Here is a 24,156-nt window from a genome sequence, read left to right on the forward strand (position 1 = left end):
GGGGGGCGCGGGGCGGGGTGGAGAGGCTGCGCGGAAGGACGGGTCGGGAGCCTGGGGCTCGGCACCTGGGGACTGAGACGGGGCGTGGCGGGGCCGAGGAGGCGGCCGGCGGCCCGGGGGTGCGGCGGGCGGGGGCGGGGCCGGCGGAGGCTGCGCGCGCGCGCCGCCGCCGTGGCTGCGGGCCCCTGACTCCTCGACCTTTCCCTCCCGCAGTCAACGCCGCGCCTGGCGCGGGGTGGGGAACATGGGCGCCTCGGCCTCCAGGGGTCGGCCCGCCCGGGTCCCCGCGCCGGAGCCCGAACCCGAGGAGGCGCTGGACCTGAGCCAACTGCCGCCCGAGCTGCTCCTGGTGGTGCTGAGCCACGTGCCCCCACGCACGCTGCTGGGGTGCTGCCGCCGGGTGTGTCGGGGCTGGCGCGCCCTGGTGGACGGCCAGGCCCTGTGGCTGCTCATCCTGGCCCGGGACCACGGCGCCCTGCTGCCGCTCGCCCGCAGCTGCCTGCCCCCCGCCCGCGACGGCCGGCCCTGCCTCCTGGGCCGCTTCTGCGAGCGCCGACCGATCGGACGCAACCTCATCCGCAATCCCTGCGGCCAGGGTGGGGAACGCAGGCTGGGCGGGGGGTGGGGGCGGTCTACCTCCGGGGAGCCGGTGGGAGGGGCCGGGGGCGGAGCCTCGTCGGAGCCGGTGGGAGGTGGCGGCCGGCTGGTGGGCGGGCGAGGAACTTGGGCGCAAGCCTTTTTTATTTAACAGAAGGCCTCCGGAAATGGATGGTGCAGCACGGTGGGGACGGCTGGGTGGTGGAGGTAAACAGGTCAACGGTGCCTGGGGCCCCCTCGCAGACCTGCTTCGTGTCTTCCTTCAGGTGAATGCCCCTACCCCGCAAGGGCCAGGGCCGTTGTGAGCAAGACCTGCCTCTTCTAGTGACCTTTCTTCCTCTTTACTAGCTGGTGTCGCAAGAAGCAGGTCTTGGACCTGGAGGAGGAGGGCTTATGGCCAGAGCTGCTAGATAGTGGCAAGATTGAGATTTGTGTCTCCGACTGGTGAGTATGATGATAAAAACAGCCCTTTGCTCAGCTCTGACCACCTGCGCCGCTCCGTGACCGTTGCACGGGTGACTTCATTTAGGCCTCCTCTGGCAAACCCTGACAGATAAAGTGAAGATCAGGGAGGCCAATGACTTAACCCCTCCCCTCCTCCACCCCTCTCCCGGGGAACTGGATTGCAAGATGCCAGATTGGAATCCAAGTACAGAGGACTTGGCCCAGACCAGTCTGGTCTGTGAATGAGATGCTCCTTGCCATGGGAGGAGGCACTGGAGGATAGTTAGCTAAGTTTACATTCTGGAGCCAGACTTTCCAAGTCCAGATCGTGGCTCTGCAACTTTCTGGCTTTGGGTGAGTCACAGTGTGCCTCAGTTTCCCCATCTTTACAAGGTAGGGTTACATGTCAGGTACATAGCCAGCGCTTTATAAGTGTGAACTGTTTTAGCGTTTTGTTTTTTGAGCCTTGAGCCTGTGAGAATGTGTATTTCAAGACCTCAGATCTTTTAAGAGAGTTTCAGGAGCATTTGAGAGGTTCCGAAAGAGGAGGCGATTCGCCCTGGTGGCACAGCTAGGGCTCGGTGAGACCTGGCATGAGGCTCAGACCCCTCCGACTCCAGAGCTCATCGTGCTCTGTAGTGATGGTCTTGAAACTGGAGTACCTGAAGACTTTTCAAGGGATACATGACCCAGATAATTTTTAAGGGAGGCAGTTCCAGATCTGCTACAGCTGTGTTCCCTGTTCTAAAATTATCAGCTACACATCACATCTTGGAGGGGAGCATCATATGGTTGTCCTTTCCTGGCCCTTTCTCACAGTCCACCAGTTTTACAGAAAAACCAAGCCCCTCACTAGGGTGTGTGGTCCCCCCGGATGTAAAGACTTCTGGAGAGTCAGGCAGAGTGACCGCTTGAAATTTCAGCCTTACCTAATTCACTTTTAATTAAAGGCACCGTAACTCCCCCCGCCCTGCAAATCCATCTCATTGGTGGGGGGGGTGGGGGGGTGGAATTTACAATAAAATTGGTTTTTAATGTAATCGGTAGTTCTCAAACTTTTGTAGCCTGTGTGCTGTTCTGGTCAACCGTGTACCATTTGATTGTAATGATCAGCGGGTCCCAAATGTTGCTCTGCGTTACGCAGGAGCATTGAAAACTCCCAGCGCCCAGGTCACCCTCCATACCAATGAAATCCGAGTGTCTAGGGGTGAGAGCCAGGTATCAGGATCTGTGAGAAGTTTCGAGCCGACTGTAAAATTAGAGGGTTGCAACCCCCAGGACCATCCTTACTTCTGACGCCCGCTGCAGGTCTGGGGGATTCCCAAAACCACCCTCAGGTTCAGTGATTCACAGGAAAGACTCCTAGAACTCACCAAACTATTATGTAATTACAGTTTATTACAAGGAAAACCTAACCGGCATCATCCACGGGAAGTACCAAACCCAGACCTTCTATTGTTCCCTGGTCACGGAGTCAGGATGCATTACTGTCCTGTACATCCATGTGACTGTATACATGGAAGCTTGCCGACCTGGGAAGTGCGCCTAAGCACCAGAATTTCTGTCGGTGCTTCATCATGTGGTTCGTCTCAGCCTCCTGGTCAACTGATGTTGCCTGACGTGTCCTAAGCCACGTTGTTGGCTCTTTCTGGAGTGGCTAGCTGCCACGGTGGGACTGTTGTGGATGCGGCCAGCCGGCGCTGGAATCATGTTGGTAGGATATCCAGTATGACCCAAGGTCCCCAGGCAGACAAAGGTAACTCCCGGCAGCCATGATATTCCAAAGGCCCAGAGATGACCTCCCAGAAGCTGAGAGCAGAGGCCATCCATACCTTGGGACAAGGCTAAATTCTTTTCTATACAATAGCTTTTCGACAATTTCTGATGATTCCAATCCACAGCAAAGGCCGGGAACCACTACTGGGTAATAATTCAGTCCCAAAGGAAAAATGTTAACGCTTACAGCTTTATGGTCACAGGAAAAAATTTTTTTAATTTCTTTTTCTTCTTTCTTTTTTTCTTTTTTCTTTTTTTTTTTTGTTTTTTGTTTTGTTTTGAGAGAAAAAGAGCACGTGCAAATAGGAGAGAGGCAGAGGGAGACACAGTCTTAAGCAGGGTTCACACCCAGCACGAAGCTGGGCACGGGGCTCGATCTCACAACCGTGAGATCCTGACCTGAGCCAAAATCAAGAGTCAGATGCCTAAAAAAGAGTCGGATGCTTAACCGACTGAGCCACCCAGGTGCCCCCATCAATTTCTATTCACGTACACATTCTGGTATGCGGTTGGCATAGAGCGGTGTGAAAGGGCAACCAAAAAGTCAGGAGAAAATAAAAACGTCACTATCACATGAGGACAAAATTGTGTGGCAGATGGAGAGCGGACGTCTGATTCTAAGAACAATGTGAAGTCTCTGAAGGAAGAAACTTACGTGTATTTTTTTCAGTTTTTTGAATGTTTATTTTTGAGAGAGAGAGACAGAGCATGAGTGGGGGGGGGGGGCGGTGCAGAGAGAGGGAGACACAGAATCCGACTCAGGCTCCAGGCTCTGAGCTGTCGGCACAGAGCCCGACGCGGGATTGGAGCCCACGAGCTGCCAGATCACGCCCAGCCGACTGAGCCACCCAGGCGCTCCTTATTTGTGTATTTTTGTAGTCCGTTACCCTTAAGTTGTAAACTTTGACTTCTAGCATCAAAAGGGTACATATTTTATTTTATTTTTTTAAGCGTCCATATTTTAAGTGTGCAGCTCAGTGAGTTATCACAAAGTGAACACATCCGTGTTGCCAGCCCCTTTCCCATCACTACACACCCGAGAGTAGTTGCCGTCCTGAATTCTGTTAGAATAGGTAAGTTTTGTCCATTTTTGTACTCGGGACAGAGAGAGTCCTATGGCATATAATTTGTATCTGGCTTCTTCTTTGTTTGTTTGTTTGTTTATTTTTGAGAGAGAGCACAAGTGGGGTAGGGGCAGAGAGAGGGGGAGACATAGGATCCAAAGCAGGCTCTGCGCTAAACGCAGAGAGCCCGATGCGGGGCTCGAACTCATGAACTGTGAGATCATGACCTGAGCCGAAGTCAGACACTTAACTGGCTGAACCACCCAGGCACCCCTCCCCTGGTCGTTTTAAATGACTGACATGAAAATTATCTTTTAAAATATCAACATGCAGGGGCGCCTGGATGGCTCAGTGGATTAAGCTGACTTCGGCTCAGGTCATGATCTCACGGTTCATGAGTTCGAGCCCCGCATCTGGCTCTGGTGACGGCTCGGAGCCTGGAGCCTGCTTCGGATTCCGTGTCCCCCTCTCTCTCCGCCTCTTCCCTGCTCATGCTCTGTCCTTCTCTTTCAAAATCAGATAAACATTAAAAACTTTTTTTTAATAAAAACGAAATGGAAAAATAAAATGTCGGTGTATACATTGGACAGTGGTACATCTTTTGCCACCATTTAAACGTAGAAAGAGCACTTTCCACTGTCACCTTAATAACACGGGAGGAGGTGCCTTGAAGACCAGGGCTCCAGGTCACTGTTCAGAAAACGGATGTGCTTGCAGACCAGCTGGGGCACTCAGTTTAATGCAGATTCTGCTTCATGGGGTCTTCGGTGGGGCCAAGCTCCCAGGGGACGCTGGGCGTGCTACAAAATTTGTGTATGCAAATTTTGGATTTGGATACATGGGGAGACCATTTCGGGGGTGGGGGAGGCAGGCAGACACCCAAAGAGACAAGTGGGCTAGTCCAGCCTTCAAGGCCTCCCTCCCTCCACAGGTGGGGAGCCCGACACGACAGTGGCTGTATGTACCGACTCCTTGTCCAACTTCTAGATGCCAACCAGACGGTCCTGGATAAATTCTCTGCTATGCCTGTTCCCATCCAGCAGTGGAACAACAATGTCTGCTTTCAGGTGAGTCTCTGACAGGGACACGGGGAGAGGGTGGTGGGGCCTGGGACGGTTATCTGTTGCGTAACAAACGACCCCAAAACTTAGTGGCTTTACGTCAACAGCAGTCATTTTGGTGCTTCTTGTGGTTTCCTTTCTTTTATTTAACGTTTATTTTTGAGAGAGAAAGAGAGAGCGCATGCGCAAGGGAGCGGGGAAGGGGCTGGCGGGGGGGGGGGGGGGCGGACAGAGGATCCACGGCCTCCGCGCCCACCGCGGTGAGCTGGACGCAGGGCTCGAACTCACGAACCGTGAGATCACGACCTGAGCTGAAATCAGACACTCAACTGACTGAGCCTCCCGGGCGCCCCATCTTCTCGTGGTTTCTATAAGGAGGGCTCTGTTGGGTGCTTCTGGTTCCCGTGTGTGTGAACAGCGGCTGGTGGCTTCGTCGAGTCCCAGAGAGCTTTGGTGTGCGTTGTCTCTGCCAGGGCTGGTTTGGATTTCCTCGTGGCATGGCCACCTCAGGGCAGCCAGACTGCTCACTGGTGGCTCAGGATCCCTCGAGGAGGGCTCTAGAGAATCCAAGAGAAGCTGCCTTGCCTTTTCTGACCCAGCTTTGGCACTCACTCGGCGACGGTCACTTAGCATCACTTCCGCCACCCTCCGGGTTACAGACAGACCCACCCAGGCTCAAGGGGACGGGAATTAGAATGAGGAACCGTGTGATTCCATCTGCCAGAGAGCCCCACTCCCAGCTTTCGAGAAGAAGGCCGTGACACAACGGGCTGATCTCTCCTTTACCCGCAGGTCACCCACGTGTTCTCTGACATCAAGATAGGCGTCCGCTTTGTGTCCTTCGAACATTGGGGCCAGGACACGCAGTTCTGGGCGGGTCACTATGGAGCTCGTGTGACCAACTCCAGCGTGGTCGTGCGGGCCCGTCTGTCTTAGTTGAGCGCTCTCCTTGCAAAACAACCTGACCTATGCCTTCCAGAACCTGGGACCGTTGGCCAGGCCTTCTTATGAACCAAGGACATGTACCTCCTGGCATCCTGGATACTCTAGAATCCATTCAAGGGTCCTGCTGGGCCCCCTCTTCAGGTTCTGGAAACTACTAGAAGGAAGAAAGTTCCTCCATCACATCTACCTACTGCTGTTGTAGGGCTGGGGGGACAACACAGGTGAGCACCCAGGAATGCTGGTCCTGGAGAGGGCTCTTCACCCTCACCCCGGAGGTCCTCTGATTCGACCCCAGCCCCCCTCTACCCTTGTCTCCTCTTGTTTCTGCTTCGGGGGTTTCATTGGTCCCTTTTGGGCACCCCCCTCATCTCTGAAGTAGAATCTTGTCCTTGTGGCTGGGAAGATTCCAGCCACCTTGGGTGGCAAACTTCACCTCCTGAAGCTTCGGGGCTGGGACCAGATCTCACAGTTGAAAGTCAACTAGCTCAAAAAACGTTTGGAGACCCTCAAGGACCCCTGGGATTGTGTGGTATATAAAATTATTTTTTACTTTGAAACGTTTCGTGAACGTTGGGAGAATAATATATCCGCAACGGCTACCTTGCCGGTCATATGTAATAAATTTATTATTTTGCCAAAAGTACCTCGGATCTTTTCTATATGAGTCTAATGTTACTGTCTTGGTTACTACTTGGTCCGAAAAAACAAACTGTCCCGGTGGAGGAGGGAAAACTACAGAAGAAAACCCCAATAGAAGGTGTTTTAGTAGGAAAGAACGGAAGAGTTAGAACAGTATTATTTCCCAAGCCCCAAGGAAACCATCGATTCAGACAAAGATTTTCAACCAGGGTCAAAAGTATTAGGCAGACAGTGGACGTAGGTACAGTAATCACACTGGCAACACAGTTGTGACTTTCTAATGTTTATTTTTGAGAGGGAGACAGACAGAGCATGAGCGGGGGAGGGGCAGAGGGAGAGGGAGACCCAGAATCCGAAGCAGGCTCCAGGCTCTTGAGTGGTCAGCGCAGAGCCCGACATGGGGCTCGGACTCGTGAACCGTGAGATCATGACCTGAGCTGAAGTCGAACGCTCAACCGACTGAGCCACCCAGGCGCCCCAAGATTTTATTTTATTTTTTTTATTTATTTTTTTTTCAACGTTTTTAATTTATTTTTGGGACAGAGAGAGACAGAGCATGAACGGGGGAGGGGCAGAGAGAGAGGGAGACACAGAATCGGAAACAGGCTCCAGGCTCCGAGCCGTCAGCCCAGAGCCTGACGCGGGGCTCGAACTCACGGACCGCGAGATCGTGACCTGGCTGAAGTCGGACGCTTAACCGACTGCGCCACCCAGGCGCCCCAAGATTTTATTTTTAAGTAATCTCTACACCCAGCGTGGGGCTTGAACTCATAACCCTCAGACCAAGAGTTGCGTGCTCTACTGAGTGAGCCAGCCAGGCGCCCCGAGGTGTTCTGGGTGTTCTGATGTGATCCACATGAAGTGGGTCTCACCGTATCCCACCTGGAACTGCTCACTTGGAGGGTCAGGCCGTCAGCCCCGTCTTGCCATAGAAGGGAAACACCGGCAAAGAGGCAACCAGACGAGCCCAGAAGTGGCTTGCTTTTTTTTTTTTTTGCCAGTTTCTTTTTTTTTTTTTATTTTTTTTTTCAACGTTTTTTATTTATTTTTGGGACAGAGAGAGACAGAGCATGAACGGGGGAGGGGCAGAGAGAGAGGGAGACACAGAATCGGAAACAGGCTCCAGGCTCCGAGCCATCAGCCCAGAGCCTGACGCGGGGCTTGAACTCACGGACCGCGAGATCGTGACCTGGCTGAAGTCGGACGCTTAACCGACTGCGCCACCCAGGCGCCCCTTTTTGCCAGTTTCTTAAAAAAGGAGTTGTGACAGGTTGAAACAGACCTAAGAGTCGTGACCAGATGGAGTGTGTGGGCCTGGAGTAAAGACTGGTTTGGACAATTCAGCTCTAGAGAGTATTTTTGGGTCAACTGGGGGAATTTGGATATGAGGAATATGAAAAACATTTACAGGAAGGAAAAGGTAGAGGCCATTGCTTTAAAAAAAAAAAAGGCAGCAATATCATTTTTTTTTTTATTTATTTTTGAGAGAGAGAGATACGGACAGAGCGCGAGTGGGGGAGGGACAGAGAGAGACACAGAAGCCGAAGCAGGCTCCAGGCCCCAAGCTGTCAGCTCAGAGCCTGACCGTCCGACGCAGGGCTTGAACCCACAAACTGTGAGATCGTGACTTGCGCCGAAGTTGGATGCTTAACCGACTGAGCCACCCAGGCGCCCCAAGCAGCCATATAATTTAATTTAACTTTGGCACATATATTGTATGTATACACCTACGTGTGTGTGTGTGTGTGTGTGTGTGCGCGCCCCCAAGTTAAATGATACTACTTTATGCACACACACGTGCATGCACATATTTCTATCCTGGAGTACGTTCTGAATGTGCATGTGTATATAGATAGGTAGGTAGGTGTATATATGCGGAAGAATAAGAATATTAACTATGGAGGCACCTGGCTGGCTCATTCAGTAGAGCGTGTGACTCTTGATCTAGGGTTGTGAGTTCAAGCCGTGACTCTTGATCTAGGATTGTGAGTTCAAGCCGTACGTTGGGCACAGAGCTTACTTAAAATTAAAAAAAAACAACAAAAAGCCAGTGAACTACAGGGTTACGGGGTTACTGCCGTGATGATCTCTGGTAGTGGTGACTTTGTATTTATTTTGCTTATCTGTAGTTCTCTTTTTCTGAGTGTGTATGTGTATTAGAAGAAATACAAGAAGACATGTAAAGTGCCCTCCAATGCAGTTCCCCCCCCCAGAACTAATCTTTTTATTTATTTTTATTTATGTTTGTAAATTTTTTTAAAGATTTAATTTTGAGAGAAAGAGAGAAAGTGAGAGTGGGGGAGGGGCAGAGAGAAAGGGGGAGAGAGAGATTCTAAGCCGGCCCTGCACTGTTAGCACAGAGCTTGGATCCACGACCCGTGAGATCATGACCTGAGCTGAAGTCGGATGCTTAACCGACTGAGCCACCCAGGCTCCCCTATTTAGTTACTTATTTATTTAACGAGATCTTTACACCCAAGGTGGGGCTTGAACTCACAACCCGGAGATCAAGAATCACATGCCCTATGCCAGCCTGGCGCCCCCAGAAATAACCATGTTTAAAGGCATCTTTGCCGACAGAGTGTTCGCTTATTTTATTTTGTCACGGAGAATTTGAAACATAAACAAAAGCAAAGAGAAGAGTATTGTAACCTCCGTGTATCTATCTCCCAGCAACAGTTTTACCAGCTTATGGCCAGTCCTCCATCCACACATCCCCATGGATTCTCCCCTCTTCCATATTATTTTTTTAATATGTTTTTATTTTGTAGCAACTTCAAACTTAACAGAGAAGTTGTAGGTGTGGCACAAAGATTTTTTGCCCCTGAAACACCTAATACATTTTCATCATCACAGCAAAATTCTTGAGTGTGTATTCTCTATGTATGAGGTCATTCTCCTGTAAGACTACAATATAGCAATGCAAACCATGACGGTCATGTCAATTCAGTGACTGCCCCGAAAGAGCTAACCTAGCTGGCCTCCCCTTAAAAAGGACTGATTGCAGTGTGCCTGGGTGGCTCTGTTGGTTAAGTGTCTGACTTTGGCTCAGGTCATGATCTCACAGGTCGTGGGTTCGAGCCCCGCGTCGGGCTCTGTGCTGACAGCTCGGAGCCTGAAGCCTGCTTCGGATTCTGTGTCTCCCTCTCTCTCTACCCCTCCCCTGCTTGCACTCTGTCTTTCTCTGTCTCTCAAAAATGAATAAACGTTTAAAAAAATTAATTAAGAGAGAGAGAAGCCTGATTGCAACATTGGCTCATGGCTGACATCTGGGAAAGTGAATTTTGGAAGTTTTCCCTGCCATTACCTAACCGGTTAGGGTGGCTCATTGCACAAATATTTAGTATGGTTTATGGTAAACGCTTGCTTTCATTCTGGGAGTTTGGAATTTGGGTACGAGCCAGGACCCCCCCCCCCAACCCTGGGAAACCCTAGGGTCCTGAATCTCTGATGAGCTTCCCTGGATATCACACACCTGCTAGGTCAGGAGTACACTCTGTGTGACCCCTCAGGGAAGGGAGAGGACACGAGGAACCGGCACATGGATTCTTCCAGGCTGTCTGTCTTTCCCCCTTATTATCTAGCTGTGCGTGTAATTACACCACTGCGGTCAGTCTCAGGAGTGAGTATAACTATATACTGAGTTTCAGGAGCGTTTCTGGCAAATATCTGAGCATGAGGGTCATCTTGGGATTATATACACACACACACACACACACACACACACACACGCATGGTGGTGAGAGCGGTGGGGCTGAAGATCCTGACTAAAATATCTGGGGAAAAGGGAGAGGAGTGAGGGATGAAGACACCTAGGTGATGTCTGTTGTAAGAGATAAGCCACCTATGGAATTAAAACAATAGGCCCCACCCTTGGGGATTCGGCTCACAGGATCCCCTCACTGACTTGGGCAGGTGCCAGCCACGGTGAAGAAAATGACTCAGCCTGGTGATGCCTTGGGTGTTTCCCACTTTCTCCCAGGCAGGAGGAGAAAAGGCCCAAACAGTCCCCCAGATGAGTTTGGGGTCAAAGCCAATAAACGTGGGGCACCTCGGTGGCTCAGTCGGTTGAGCGTCCAACTTCGGCTCAGGTCATGATCTCACGGTTAGTGAGTTTGAGCCCCGCATCGGGCTTTTTGCTGTCAGTGCAGGGCCGGCTTCAGATCCTCTGTCCCCCCCACTCTCTACCCCTCCCCTGCACGTGCTCTCTTTCTCTTTCTTAAAAATAAATAAAACATTAAAAAAAAAAAAAAAGACAGTAAATGTTAGTTTGTAGTTGCTGTCTACTCTAGGTGGGAGGAGAAAGGGGCCAAATTCCCCAAAGACAGACTTTAGTTGAACTGAAAGGTTTGAAAGTTTGCCTTGTGTTCTCCTCTAAGTGGGAGGACAACTGGTTACATCCATTCCCCGGGTGGATCAAAGTTTTAGGTAAGCCCAAGGAAAAGAAACTTGCCAGCCCTTCAGCCTGGAGGCCACAGCAGCCCCTCCTACCCCACCGGGATCTCTGAGCAGCCGTGATGTTAACCTGGTAAATGCTGAATTAAATGCTAGATTATTTCTTTTTCTTTCTTTGCTTGCTTGCTTTCTTTATTTGCTTTCTTCTTTCACTTTCTTTCTTTCCTTTCCTTTTTTCCTTCCTTTTTTCTCTTTCCTTCTTTTACTTCTTTCTTCCTTTCTTTCTTTCCTTCTTCCGCCTTATCTTTCTTTCTTCCTCTCCTTTCTTTCTCCACTTCTTTTTCTTTCTCTCCTTTCTTTCCTTCTTTCTTTCTTTCAAGCAGGCTCCAAGCCCAATATGGGGCTTGAACTCATGACCCTGAGATCAACAGTCGCATGCTCTACCGACCGAGCCGGGCGCCCCAGTGCTGAATTTACTTTTAGGGATTTGAGTAAACTTGTAATGAGGTGGGGGAAAGGGGGGAAAATTTATAATCCAATGCTATCCATCAATTATATCTCAAAGAAAAAGGGAAATTTGAAAAATGGCTTTGTATTTTAACGGCCATTTCATCTGGATGTATGATTAAAATAATCAATGATCAATGTCTACGTATATGTATATATACCCGTGTGTGTGTGTGTGTGTGTGTGTGTGTGTGTGTGTGTTTTCTGTTTATTATGACAGCTTGACGGCTTAAAAGACCTTCTTGACTGGGGAGACAGTGTGCCTCCTGGCCAATTCTTAGAGACCACAAAGAACCCTACAGGAGCCTGCCCGTGGTAGGAAAACAAACCAATCCAGAGCCAGACCTCCTCCGTGTGGCTCCAGCACCCCCGGGGGCAATATTCCTCTGCTTCACCACCCCAGGGCTGGGTGCCAGGCAACTAGGAACCACCCCTGTAGTCTGAGTCGTGAAATCATGCACGCTGACCAGTCCCAAATGGTTCACCCTGCCCTGTCTTTCCCCAGGACACCCCAACAAAAGTGGCTTAACCCTTCCCCCACCTAGGTCTCGCCTCTCGCCTCCTGGCCACACGGTGTCTTTCCCATGCGGCCCTGTGCGGCACACCTCCTGTCTCTGGGACCTGTGAGTGTAATAAACTGATTTCCTGAGCCTCTCCTCTGTCTCCCCTTGTGCCTGCACCCCCACACCCTACAGACCATCTCGTGAGAGAATACGAAACAATATAATGTCATATGCTTGTAATATACGCTGGAGAGATTATCCGGGTCAGGGAAAGCTACAAAAAACGAGGGGTGTGTGTGTGTGTGTGTGTGTGTGTGTGTGTGTGTGTGAGACACTGTCTTGTTTTTGCCGCCAATGGGGGTATTGGAAACAGAACGAGTACAAGGCTCCGTAAATGATATTTGCTATAATTTTGGCCTATGAGAGCCTTTGGAGAAAAGGAGACAATATGAAAATAGAGGCCATCTTCAGTCTACAAGCAGATAACATGTGGAACAGTTTTAGCTTGCTGATGAGGCCTTGTGGAAATCACATGCCCGACCCTCTGTGGCTGTTGATTTTGCAGCCTGGTGCACACACACACACACACGTATATATCATATACCTGAAAAAGTCTTTATTCTGTGTTTGTTTGATTGTTAGTTCTTTTTTTTTAAACAGAATTTTTCTTTTTTTTGAAAAATGTTTAAAGTTCATTTTATTTATTTATTTATTTAGAAAGAGAGAGAGAGCCCGTGAGGGAGGGGCAGAGAGAGAGAGAGAAGGAGAGACAGAAACCCAAGCAGGCTCCACGCTGTCGGCACAGAACTCACGAACCACAAGATCACGACCTGAGTCGAAATCAAGAGTCGGAGGCTTAACAACTGAGCCATCCAGACGCCCCTAAACAGAATTTTTCTTTGAGAGCAGTTTCAGGTTCTTAGCGAAACTGAGCAGGAAGCGCCGATCCCGATCCCCTATATCCTCTCCCCGCACACAGGCCAGCCCCCACCCCCCTCCCCCGCCCCCGCTACCAACAACTCCCACCAGAGAGGGACTCTTGTGACAATCCACGAGTGTACATCCACACTTTACTTATGACCCAGTGTCCACTGTTCAGCCTGGATGTCCTGCGTTGAGTGGGTTGAATGGGTTTGGATGAACGTACACTGATACGCGCAGTAGTGGACGTGTATCCACATTATAGTATCGTGCAGAATAGTTTCACTGCTCTGCCTCACCCCTGGCAACCGCTGATCATTTACTGGCTCCTTTGTTTTGCCTTCCAGGATGTCATGGCTGAAATCATACAGTTATGTAGCCTTCTTCAGCGTGGCTTCTTTTGCTTAGTGATAATGCATTTAAGGTTCTACATGTCTTGGTAACTCTTTTTTTTTTTTTTAACGTTTATTGATTTTTGAGAGAGAGAAAGACAGAGCGTGGGTGGGGGAGGGGCAGAGAGGGAGGGAGACACCGAATCCCAAGCAGGCTCCAGGCTCCGAGCTGTCAGCACAGAGCCCCGCACGGGGCTCGAACCCACGAACCGGGAGATGGTGACCTGAGCGGAAGTCAGACGCATCAACCGACTGAGCCACCCAGGCGCTCCCTGTCTTCTCACTGCTTTGGAGTGTATCCTTTCGAGTAGATCAATTTGAGCTCTAAGACTGATAAGGTACCAAGGGCTTAGGGAAGCTTTTCTCATCATTTGGACTTGAAACAAGATCTTCGGGTTCCTTCACAGAGCTCTGCCTCTGCCAAAGAAAAGCCTCTGGCTTTTTTGGATTCCTGAATTCACAGATCCTAATTGCCTGGACCTGACTCTAAGCCAAAACCTGACATTGTCTGCTGTGGACTGTTTCCTTCTCAGCTTGAACTGTGCTCCGTGGAAAGCAGGCATGCCCTCAAGGAACAGGGCTTAACTCTGGGAGGCTGGCAGATTTGAGACACCCCTCCGTGGGACCCTAAGCTGGGCAAACATCCTGGATGCTGGCTGGACCATCTGGGTCACCTAAGAATGCCCACAGGAAAAGGCTTCTTTTTTAGCGGAACTGTCTAAAATCAAGCTACTGCTCAGCCCTCTCTTTCTGGTGCGGATACGAACTTTTAACGCAGTACTAGCTTGTGATCCCTGCCAAAGGCTGCAAGCTGGGGAAGGTCATATCCCAGGACTGTGACCCCTGTGGGCACTCCTAACAGATTGGACTCTGGACCCCTGTAGGGCGGGGAATGTCGCCCAGCTGTCGACTTGTGTTCTGCTTTCTCAGCTGCGGTTTGCAACAATGAACTCACAGTGAATCCACTTCCCTCCTCTTTCTCCTGATGCATGAACTTCTGGAAGGCAGCTTGTTTACTAAATGCAGCTGTCCTCAGAATGAGAGGGATCTTTTCCAGACCGCTCACTGGATAAAGGGTCAGGACGAAGATACCCCCGTGTTTATGGACTGGAAGACTTAGTATTGGTAAGACGGCCGGCCATACTCTCCAAACTGATCTACAGATTCAATATAATCCTTATCAAAATTCCAATTACCTTTTTTGCAGAAATGGACCAGCTTATCCTAAAATTCATATGGAATTTCAAGGAGCCCCAGAATGCTAAAATAATTTTAAAAAGAAAAAAAAGTGGGGGCGCCTGGGTGGCGCAGTCGGTTAAGCGTCCGACTTCAGCCAGGTCACGATCTCGCGGTCCGTGAGTTCGAGCCCCGCGTCAGGCTCTGGGCTGATGGCTCGGAGCCTGGAGCCTGTTTCCGATTCTGTGTCTCCCTCTCTCTCTGCACCTCCCCCGTTCATGCTCTGTCTCTCTCTGTCCAAAAAATAAAATAAAAAACGTTGAAAAAAAAAAAAAAGAAAAAAAGTGGAGGATTCACACTTTCAGGTTTCAAGACTTACTATAAAGCTCCAGTAATCAAACCAGTGTGGTACTGGCATAAGGACAGACATATAGATCAGTGGAATAAAACTGAGAGTCCAGAAATAAACTCATATCTACAGTCAATTGATTTTCAACAAGTATATCATTACCATCCAATGGGAAGAGAATTGGTTTTTCAACAAATGGTGTGGGACAACTGGATGACCATATGTAAAAGAATGAAGTCAGATCCTTACCTCACGCCATCTAGAAAAAATCATCTCACAGTGGATCAAAGACTTAAATCTAAGACACAAAGCTATAAAGTTCTTAGAAGAAAATAACGAGGTAAATCTTCATGACCTTGGATGTGACAATTGATTCTTAGATATGGCACCAAAAGCACAAGCCACAGAAGCAAAAACATAGATAAATTGGACTCCCTCAAAGTTAAAAACTGTGTGCATCAAAGGACACTATCAAGATAGTGAATGGGGCGCCTGGGTGGCTCAGTCGGTTGAGCGTCCGATTTCAGCTCGGGTCATGATCACACAGTTCGTGGGTTCGAGCCCCACATCTGGCTCTGTGCTGGCAGCTCGGAGCCTGGAGCCTGCTTTGGGTTCTGTGTCTCCCTCTCTGTCTATGCCCCACCCCGACTTGTGCTCTCTCTCTCTCTCTCTCTCTCTCAAAAATAAACACATTAGGGGCGCCTGGGTGGCGCAGTCGGTTAAGCGTCCGACTTCAGCCAGGTCACGATCTTGCGGTCCGTGAGTTCGAGCCCCGCGTCAGGCTCTGGGCTGATGGCTCGGAGCCTGGAGCCTGTTTCCGATTCTGTGTCTCCCTCTCTCTCTGCCCCTCCCCCGTTCATGCTCTGTCTCTCTCTGTCCCAAAAATAATAAATAAAAAATGTTAAAAAAAATAAAAATAAAAAAAATAAACACATTTAAGGGGCGCCTGGGTGACTCACTTGGTTAAGCATCTGACTTCGGTTCAGGTCATGATCTCACAGTTTGTGAGTTCAAGCCTCGCGTCGGGCTCTGTGCTGACAGCTCGGAGCCTGGAGTCTGCTTTGGATTCTGTGTCTCCTCCTCTCTCTCTCTCTCTGCCTCTCCCATGCCCGTGCTCTGTCTCTCTCTGTCTCTCAATGATAAATAAACGTTAAAAAAAAATGTTTTAAATAAATGAATAAATCAACTTGAAAAAATGTTTTTAAAAAGTTTGGGGAAAAAATGTCAAGTGATGATTACTGAGCCAGCCACACTGATTTTGTAACAAAAAAGGAAAAACACAGTCTGGGTACCTGGGAGGGACCGGTGTTGAGGGAGAGACATCAGTGGTCTGTGTCTTTGAGAGCTTCTCCCGGAAGCGCTGCTCCCCTCCCCCAGGGGAAAAGCCAGGGAATGCCAGCTCTTGACTTTCTAAGCTGCCAGACCGCTTTGAATTCAGACTCGGATCCCCGCCCCCGCCGTGTCTGTCCCTCCAACTGGTCACCCCTGACAGAGCCCGCTGGGCGACAACAGCAGGTGCCCACGCTCACAAACCGGGCCTCGCGGAAAAGCAGTGCCTGGAACTGCCTGCTTCAGGCGGTCCCTCTGAAAGCAAGGCCCAGGGCGGAGGCCACGCAGGAGGCCCCGTTAACCTGTCCTGCCTGACCGGTGCGTGTCCCGCTTGGCGTGTCCTAACAAGGCTAGGTTCTTTGCTTCCAGGGGTCCCCCGTGTACCCTCTGGGGTTGTTCCTTGTGTGTCCTGTCCAGTCCACTTCAGATTGGTGACCGGCATCTGCTGGCTTAAGGTGATGCCTCGGGCCAGGCACAGAGGTTCCTACGGAAACTTGAAGAAGCCACTTGGCTTTCTAGAACAGACCCTTACGGCTAATGGGATCTACCGGAACTGGCTAAATCCAGGACGCCGGGGGCCTAGCTGAGGCCGGTGTTGCGAGTGGCCTCGCTGCCTTGTGGGGCGATGATGATACTGATGATAATTTTGCTGCAAAGGTGCCTTGGCCTCAGGTCTATGGAGCGGGTGCAGAGAAGCTTAGCGGGCCTGAGAGAGCGATCCTGGGAAAGACCTGCTCACAAGGTCGGCCAGTGGCTGGCGTCTGGGAGCGTGGCATCCGGGCCGTTCCCCTCACTTCCGGCTTGACAAGCGTTGTTCACTGAGCTGGGACTGTGCCAACGTGGTTGGTGCCGAGCACGTGTCTTCCTTCTTGGATCCGAAACATTTGGTCCATGCTCGCAGAGGCTGCCCGCGTGGCCCCCCCGTCAGAACCTTGGATGCTGAAATCCTAACAGGATTCCTTGGGCAGATACCACAGGTATGTTGCTACATTTTTATTGTGCTCAGTGACCCTTCAGGGGGAGGAGGGAGCGTCAGGTAACCCAGCAGCGCCCTTTCCCTGGATAACTTGGCCGCCTATCCTTAGTACGTTGCCGTAATAAATCTGAGCTGACTGCAACCGTACGCTGAGTCCCATGAGTCCTTCTAGAAGATCTGGGGTTCCAGAGTGGCTCAGTCGGCTAAGCATCCTACTTTGGCTTAGGTCATGATCTCACAGTTCATGAGTTCGAGCCCCGTGTCAGGCTCTGTGCTGTCAGCACAGAGCCCGGAGCCCGCTTGGGATTCTGTGTCCCGCTCCACCCACCTGCTCCTCCCCCGCTCATACTGTCTGTCTGTCTCTCTCTCTCTCTTTCTCTCAAAAATAAATAAACATTGGGGCACCTGGGTGGCTCAGTCGGTTGGGCGTCCGACTTCGGCTCAGGTCCTGATCTCGCGGTCCGTGAGTTCGAGCCCGCGTCGGGCTCGAGCCTGGAGTCCGCTTCGGATTCTGTGTCTCTCTCTCTCTCTCTCTGACCCTCCCCCGCTCATGCTCTCTCTCTCTCTCTCTCTCTCAAAAATAAACGTTTAAGAGCGCCTGGGTGGCTCAGTCGGTTAAGCGTCCGACTTCAACTCAGGTCACGATCTCACGGTCTGTGAGTTCGAGCCCCGCGTCGGGCTCCGGGCTGATGGCTCAGAGCCTGGAGCCTGCTTCTGATGCTGTGTCTCCCTGTCTCTCCGCCCCTCCCCCATTCATGCTCTGTCTCTCTCTGTCTCAAAAATAAACGTTAAAAAAAAAATAAAAAAAAAAACGTTTAAAATAAATAAATAAACAAACAAATAAGCCATAAGAAAGAAAGAAAGAAAGAAAGAAAGAAAGAAAGAAAGAAAGAAAGAAAAGGAAAGCTCCAAACGGGGGTGGTCTTGGGGATGCCCAACACCTTTCCTGTAATCTTCAGATTCCATTCAAGTTTGCCAAATGTCCGATGTTCTTTGTAGCACGACAATCCAGGCCAAACTCAGGCTCAGTGGCTTCTAGCTGTCGTGTCTCTGTAGCCTCCTCCCACCTGGCACCGTCCCTCTGGCTCTTTTGTGCTTCCGTGAGCTTTACAGGCTTGAACCCGGTTTTGCTTGATAGAATGTCCATCAGTTTGGTTTTGTCTGATGTTTCCTCCTCGGTTCAGATGAAGCGTCTTTGGCAAGAAAATCGCAGAAGTGACTTTTGGTCCTCGTCGTATCCCATCAGGTGGTGCATAGCTTCAATTTGTCTTATTATTGATTTTTTTTTTTAAATTTGAGAGAGAGAGAGTGCATGAGCAGGGGGAAGGGCAGAGGGAGGGGGGAGAGAGAGAGAGAGAGAGAGAGGGAGAAGCCCAAGCAGGCTCCACACTCAGCCCCCAGCACAACAAAGGACTCGATCCCATGACCTTAGGATTGTGATCTGAGCCAAAATCAAGCTTTGGATGCTCAACTGACTGAGCCACTCAGGCGCCTCTCTTTTCTCTTTCTCCATAGTGTTTTGTGGGTAGCTTTAAAAATGCCCAAGGGTGGGGCACCTGGGTGGCTCAGTCGGTTAAGTGCCGACTCTTGACTTGCGCTAAGGTCACCATCTCTCAATTTGTGAGGTCGAGCCCCACCTCGGGCTCTGCGCTGACAGTTCGGGGCCTCCGTAGGATTCTCTCTCTCCCTCTCTCTCTGGCTGTCCCCAGCTCACGCACACTCACGTGCGAGCACACACTCTCTCTCTCTCTCAAAATAGATAAAAAACATTTCAAAAAAGATGGAAGGGAAAATTTTTTTTAATACACAGGGGGAGCCTCGGTGGCTCAGTCGGTTAAGTGTTGGGTCAGACTCTTACAGTTAGTGAGTTCAAGTCCTACTTGTCCTTGCTGACAGTGCAGAGCCTGCTTGGGCTTCTCTCTCTCTCTCTCTCTCTGCCCCTCCCCTGCTCGTTTTCTATCTCTCTCTCTCAACAAACAAACAAAAACAAACAGAAAATTAAAAGGCCCATGTGCAACCTTGGCCCTTGGCTGGCATCTGGAATCTTGGAATCTGAATTCACGGGGCCTGAATTGTGTGAACGATATGGTTCATGCTAGTTTCCTTCTGGAATTTTGCTACATGCTAGGAACCAGGTACACGCTATGTTCACTATAAGCCAATTGTTTGCACAGATAGTCTAGCCACAGTAAACCACCCTTAAAGGTTAGGGCATGGTTAGGGCAAAAGCCAAATTTCCAGATGCCAGTCAGGGACCAACCTTGAGAGCGGGCCCTTCTAAAGACAGAAGACGCCGGGTGTCTGGGTGGCTCAGTCGGTTAAACGTCCGACTTCAGCTCAGGCCATGATCTCGCCGTCTGTGGGTTCGAGCCCCGCGTCGGGCTCTGTACTGACAGCTCGGAGCCTGGAGCCTGCTTCGGATTCTGTGTCTCCCTCTCTCTCTCTGCACCTCCCCTGCTCATACTCTGTCTCTCTTTCTCTTTCTCTCTCAAAAATAAACATTAAAAAAAATTTTTTTTAATAAATAAATAAAAACCACCCAGTTTCCCTTGGAGCCAAGCGTGGCCATGTGACTAAGTTCCAGCCAATAGGGTGTAAAGGAAAGGAATGTGTGGAACTTCTCTGAAATGGGACTTCGAGGTGGAGGGAAGCATGGTCTTTCCATCTCCTCTGCAGTATTCTTTTCCTTTTCTTTAATGTTTATTTATTTTTGAGAGAGAGAGAGAGAGAGAGAGAGGGTGCAAGCAGGAGAGGGACCGAGAGGGAGAGAAACACAGAATCTGAAGCAGGCTCCAAGCCGTCAGCACAGAGCCGGACAGGGGGGGCTCGAACCCACAAACCGTGAGATCATGACCTGAGCCGAAGTCAGATGCTTAACCGACTGAGCCACCCAGGCGCCCCACCTCTTCAGCATTCCTGCTTCCTGGAAGGTGGATGTGACATGATGGCTGGCACCACACCATAGGCCATGAGGACAAGAGCCACATCCTAAGGTCGGCAGAATGAGAAGCCTGAAACAGCCTAGATCCTAGACAATGGCAGAGCCCTCATTCCCCACCTGCCCAGCCTACAACAGAATTTTCCCGAAGAGAGAAATAAACTTCTATCTTGTTTCAATTACTATGATTTTGAGTCTCTATGACACCTGGCCACATTTTCAAAAATCCTAATCTTCACAGAGAATGTCATTTTTCGTGCACCTTTCAAAGCTTGCCTTTTTTTCACTCAACGTTACATTCGGTACACATAGCCGAATCGGTTTACATATATCTAATTTTTTTTTTTTTGTATAGTTCCTTCAGGGGTCATTGCCAAAACAGCAAATTTTCCACTTTAACCTTGCTGTTGTTGTTGTTAGTGAGTAATCTCTACACCCAACGTGGGGCTCGAACTTACGGCCTCGAGATCAAGAGTCACACTCTCCACCGACTGAGCCAGCCAAGCGCCCCTTAACCATTCTTAAGTGTTAAGATTCAAGGGCATGAACCGCACTTACAACGTGGTAGAACTTCCAGCATCCATTTCCAGAACTTCGTCATCACCCCAAACATTTTAATTAATTAATTAATTAATTAATGTACCCATTAAATACTAACTCCCCATTCCCCCTCCTCCCAGCCCCTCTACTCTACTCTCTGTCTCTATACATTTGCCTACAGGCACCTCGTTTAAGTGGAATCTTACAATAGTTGTCCTTCTGTGTCTGGTCTGATTCATTCACCTTAACTACTGTATGACATAGTATCTGTCTCCTTGCTTAGGTCACCCCTGTCGTCCTTTCATTAAGCCTCATCATTTCTTCCAAAACGAGCTCCAATATCTTTTCTTGGCCTTTGGCCCGTGCATCTTACTTTTCTGTTGTATAAGAGAAGGGAACCTTTTCTACGAATTACATTCTGTCATCGGTCATTGCTTTTATTTTCCGGGCGCTATTCTTTTTTTTTTTTTTTTTTTTTTTTTCCTGTTGATCTTACATCCAGCAGACTTGCTAAAATTTCCTCTTGGTTCTTTACAGGAAATGCCTCTAATTAGCTTGGGTGTTTGTCACAGGCAGACTCCTTATATCAGGTTTATGATTCCATTTTATCTCTAGTTGGTCATAAAGGTTTTCTTATAAAAGAGTGTTGAATTCCATCCAATGTTTTTTCGTCTATAATTTGTTGTTGTTTTTAAGTGGGCTCCATGTCCAACATGGGGCTTGAACTCATGACCCTGAGATCAAGAGTTGGATGGTCTACAGACTGAGCTAGCCAGGGACCCCTGTAATTTGTTAATATGGTGTATTACATTAATACATATTATTTTAAATTCTTTTTAAAATGTTTATTTATTTATTTTGAGAGAGAGAGAGTATACAAGTAAGTGAGAGCAGGGCAGGGGCAGAGACGGCAGGGGAGAGAGAATCCCAAGTAGGTTCCATGCTGTCATCACAGAGCCCGACTCGGGGCTTGATCCCATGAACCGTGAGGTCATGAGCTGAGCCAAGATCGAGAATCAGATGCTTGACTGACTGAGCCACCCAGGCACCCCAATTTTCTTTTGCATTTTTCCTGTAGAATTGTCATAGGTACAAAGGTGGAGTGGAAGCTCTAACATGCGGTTCAGACCCCCCTCTTCAGGATGGAGGCATTCTTTCTACCGGCTGCCAAGAACGCCGGCGGCTGACAGCTGAGCATTTGGACAGCACCCTCAGTTGTAGAGAACCATCTTGCTCAAGCTTATGCTTCTGAGGGGCAGCTCACATTCTATGTCTGGTCCATAGGAGGCGCAAAAGCCTGCCTCGATGCCTCAGTTAGGGACAACCCAGAAGGCCATCCCAGTTCTAGGTTCCCCATAGGCTGGACTGGGGCCCTTGTTGCAAACTTACCAGCTTCTCCCAGCGCCCTGACGCCTCCCTTCCCCACACGGGTGTCCCAGAGAGCGCCCCCCCACTAACCACCTGCTCGTTCTGCAGACCCCCAACTCAGAGTCTGTCTCCTGGGAAACCCGGCATGTCAACGACTGTGTGTATGTATGTGTTTACTTTTTTTTTTTATGTTTATTTTTGAGAGAGAGACAGAGTTGGTGGGGGGTGGGGGGGAGCAGAGAGAAAGGGAGACACAGAATCCCCAGCAGGCTGTCAGCCCAGAACCTGGCTGGGGGCTCGAACTCACTGACCTCAAGATCATGACGCTTCACCGACTGAGCCACCCGGGCGCTCCTGAACTTTTTTTTTTGTTTTGTTTATTTATTTTAGGTAATCTCTACACCCGACGTGGGGCTTGAATTTACAACTCACGACCCCGAGATCAAGAGTTGAGACGTGCTCTCCCATCTGAGCCAGCGAGGCGCCCCTGCTTTTGAACTTTATGTAAATGTAAGGATACAGCACGTATCCTTCTATGACCTGCTTCTTTCATTTGACATTGATAAGATTCACCCGTTTTGATCCAGATAGCGATTGTTTGTTAATTTCATCCATCGCGTGAAGAAACAACAGTGCGAGCGCCTCTTCCACTCTTAATGGACATGCGCAACATCGCCAGTGTGGGGACAACCACTCGTTGCCGCTGTGACCGTTCTCATACACGCCTCGGGGGTCCCAGGTGCGCGTGTCTCTAAGACAGTGTTTCTCAACCTTGGCACTACTGACCTTTATGCCGAGACAATCCTCGGTTTGGGGATCGTAGACGGCTGGGTGGCGTCCCTGGCCTCTAGCCGCTAGCTGCCAGTAGCATTCCTTCCCCTGAGTTGTGACAACCGCAAATGTCTCTAGATACCCCCAAATGTCCCCTGAGGGGCAAAATCACCCCAGTTGAGAACCACTGCCCTAAGCAAAGCACTTAATTTTTTTAATATGTTTTTTAATGTTTTTTTTTTTAATTTTTTTTTAACGTTTATTTATTTTTGAGACAGAGAGAGACAGAGCATGAACGGGGAGAGGCAGAGAGAGAGGGAGACACAGAATTGGAAGCAGGCTCCAGGCTCTGAGCCATCGGCCCAGGGCCCGACGCGGGGCTCGAACTCACGGACCGCGAGATCGTGACCTGAGCCAAAGTCTGATGCTTAACCGACTGAGCCGCCCAGGCACCCCCAAAGCACTTGATTTCTCACAGCTTCCTCCTCTACATAATGGCGCCAATAACAGTATCTACGTGTTAACACCGTATCTACACTGTTTCCTCTATGTACCTATATAACGTATATACCTGCATATTACGTTGTGTGTTAACATGTGTGATGTGCTTAGAACAAGGTCCTGCCCAGAGGGACAACCGACAGATTACTGCTATAATATTATTATTGTTCCTAAAGTAGAGGCACCGTCTTAGTGCTAAGAAGCCACCGTAACTCCTCTCGGGCAGCTCCAATCGGCTCCCCTCCCCAAGCCTGTTTCCTCGTATGCAAAATGTTCTGCCTTCTTGTGCAGCCCTAGCGAATCCCGGAGAAAATGGGGGATGAGGCTGAGCTCTTGATTGGCTTTATGGGGTTCTGGAGCCAGGCCCCTCTGTCCGCCACACGGGTCGTTAAAATATTGCAACACTTTGCACGGGTTGGTGAATATCCGCTGCAGAGTGCCCTCCTCTCCTTTGCTCCTCCTCGGCACCACCTCGTCGCCCCCTAATCCACCAAAGGGGCACACAGGGGGCTTCTAAAACCCAGCTGGAGTGCCCAGCCTGGGTCAGTAATGACTGGGCGCTGCCCGACCGTGACATTAGTAAAGATCACAGACGCCGCCCCTCGTCCCCCTGTGGCAGGGGTGTTACTGGCCGACCGTCCCCCCTTCCCGGCTAACAGCCCTGATCTTTCTGTCAGTAGAGCAACGGGCCAGCCTCAGGAGATGACCTAGCGTCTGCCGGCCACGGCTCACCTGTCCTCCTCGGCTGGATGCTTGCTCTTGCCAAGTCCTGTGCCGAAAAGGTGGCCATGTGACCAGTTCTGAGCACGGGAGCTCTGCTGGGTGACCTTGACTTCCTACTTCTTCCCGCCTCTGTGTGGTTACGATACGTGCAGCTGAGAATGTCGTCTTGGAGGATAAAAGCCAATGTGCTAAAGATGATGGAGGGGACAGAGAAACAGCGAGGCTCCTCCATGACATAATT

At 50.0% G+C, this 24,156-nt stretch overlaps 1 protein-coding gene across 4 annotated transcripts; it reads left to right on the top strand.

Annotated features, from left to right (window-relative positions):
• The first annotated feature begins 218 nt into the window (after positions 1 to 218).
• FBXO27 (F-box protein 27) lies at positions 219 to 22,861 on the top strand. 4 transcript variants are annotated; one of them, XM_049621335.1, is made up of 5 exons: positions 219 to 596; positions 752 to 863; positions 946 to 1,041; positions 4,813 to 4,948; positions 22,311 to 22,861. In XM_049621335.1, the coding sequence occupies exons 1-5, from the start codon at positions 245 to 247 to the stop codon at positions 22,371 to 22,373; spliced, it is 759 nt and encodes a 252-aa protein (XP_049477292.1). In that variant the 5' UTR covers positions 219 to 244; the 3' UTR covers positions 22,374 to 22,861. The 4 variants fall into 4 exon arrangements, with proteins under 4 accessions (XP_049477292.1, XP_049477294.1, XP_049477290.1 ...); XM_049621337.1 differs by lacking the exon at positions 22,311 to 22,861 and adding an exon at positions 11,934 to 12,307; XM_049621333.1 differs by lacking the exon at positions 22,311 to 22,861 and adding an exon at positions 5,735 to 6,605.
• Positions 22,862 to 24,156: the final 1,295 nt, after the last annotated feature.

This window comes from Panthera uncia (genome assembly GCF_023721935.1).
Source record: "Panthera uncia isolate 11264 chromosome E2 unlocalized genomic scaffold, Puncia_PCG_1.0 HiC_scaffold_19, whole genome shotgun sequence".
NCBI lineage: Eukaryota > Metazoa > Chordata > Mammalia > Carnivora > Felidae > Panthera > Panthera uncia.

What these genes read in the sequence shown, in the direction of transcription:
- FBXO27 (XM_049621333.1), top strand. Translation starts at nt 245, where the DNA reads ATGGGCGCCTCGGCCTCCAGGGGTCGGCCCGCCCGGGTCCCCGCGCCG. An exon ending in CCGCAATCCCTGCGGCCAGG is followed by an intron (nt 597 to 751) that starts GTGGGGAACGCA and finishes TTTATTTAACAG; the next exon opens with AAGGCCTCCGGAAATGGATG. An exon ending in ACAACAATGTCTGCTTTCAG is followed by an intron (nt 4,949 to 5,734) that starts GTGAGTCTCTGA and finishes CTTTACCCGCAG; the next exon opens with GTCACCCACGTGTTCTCTGA.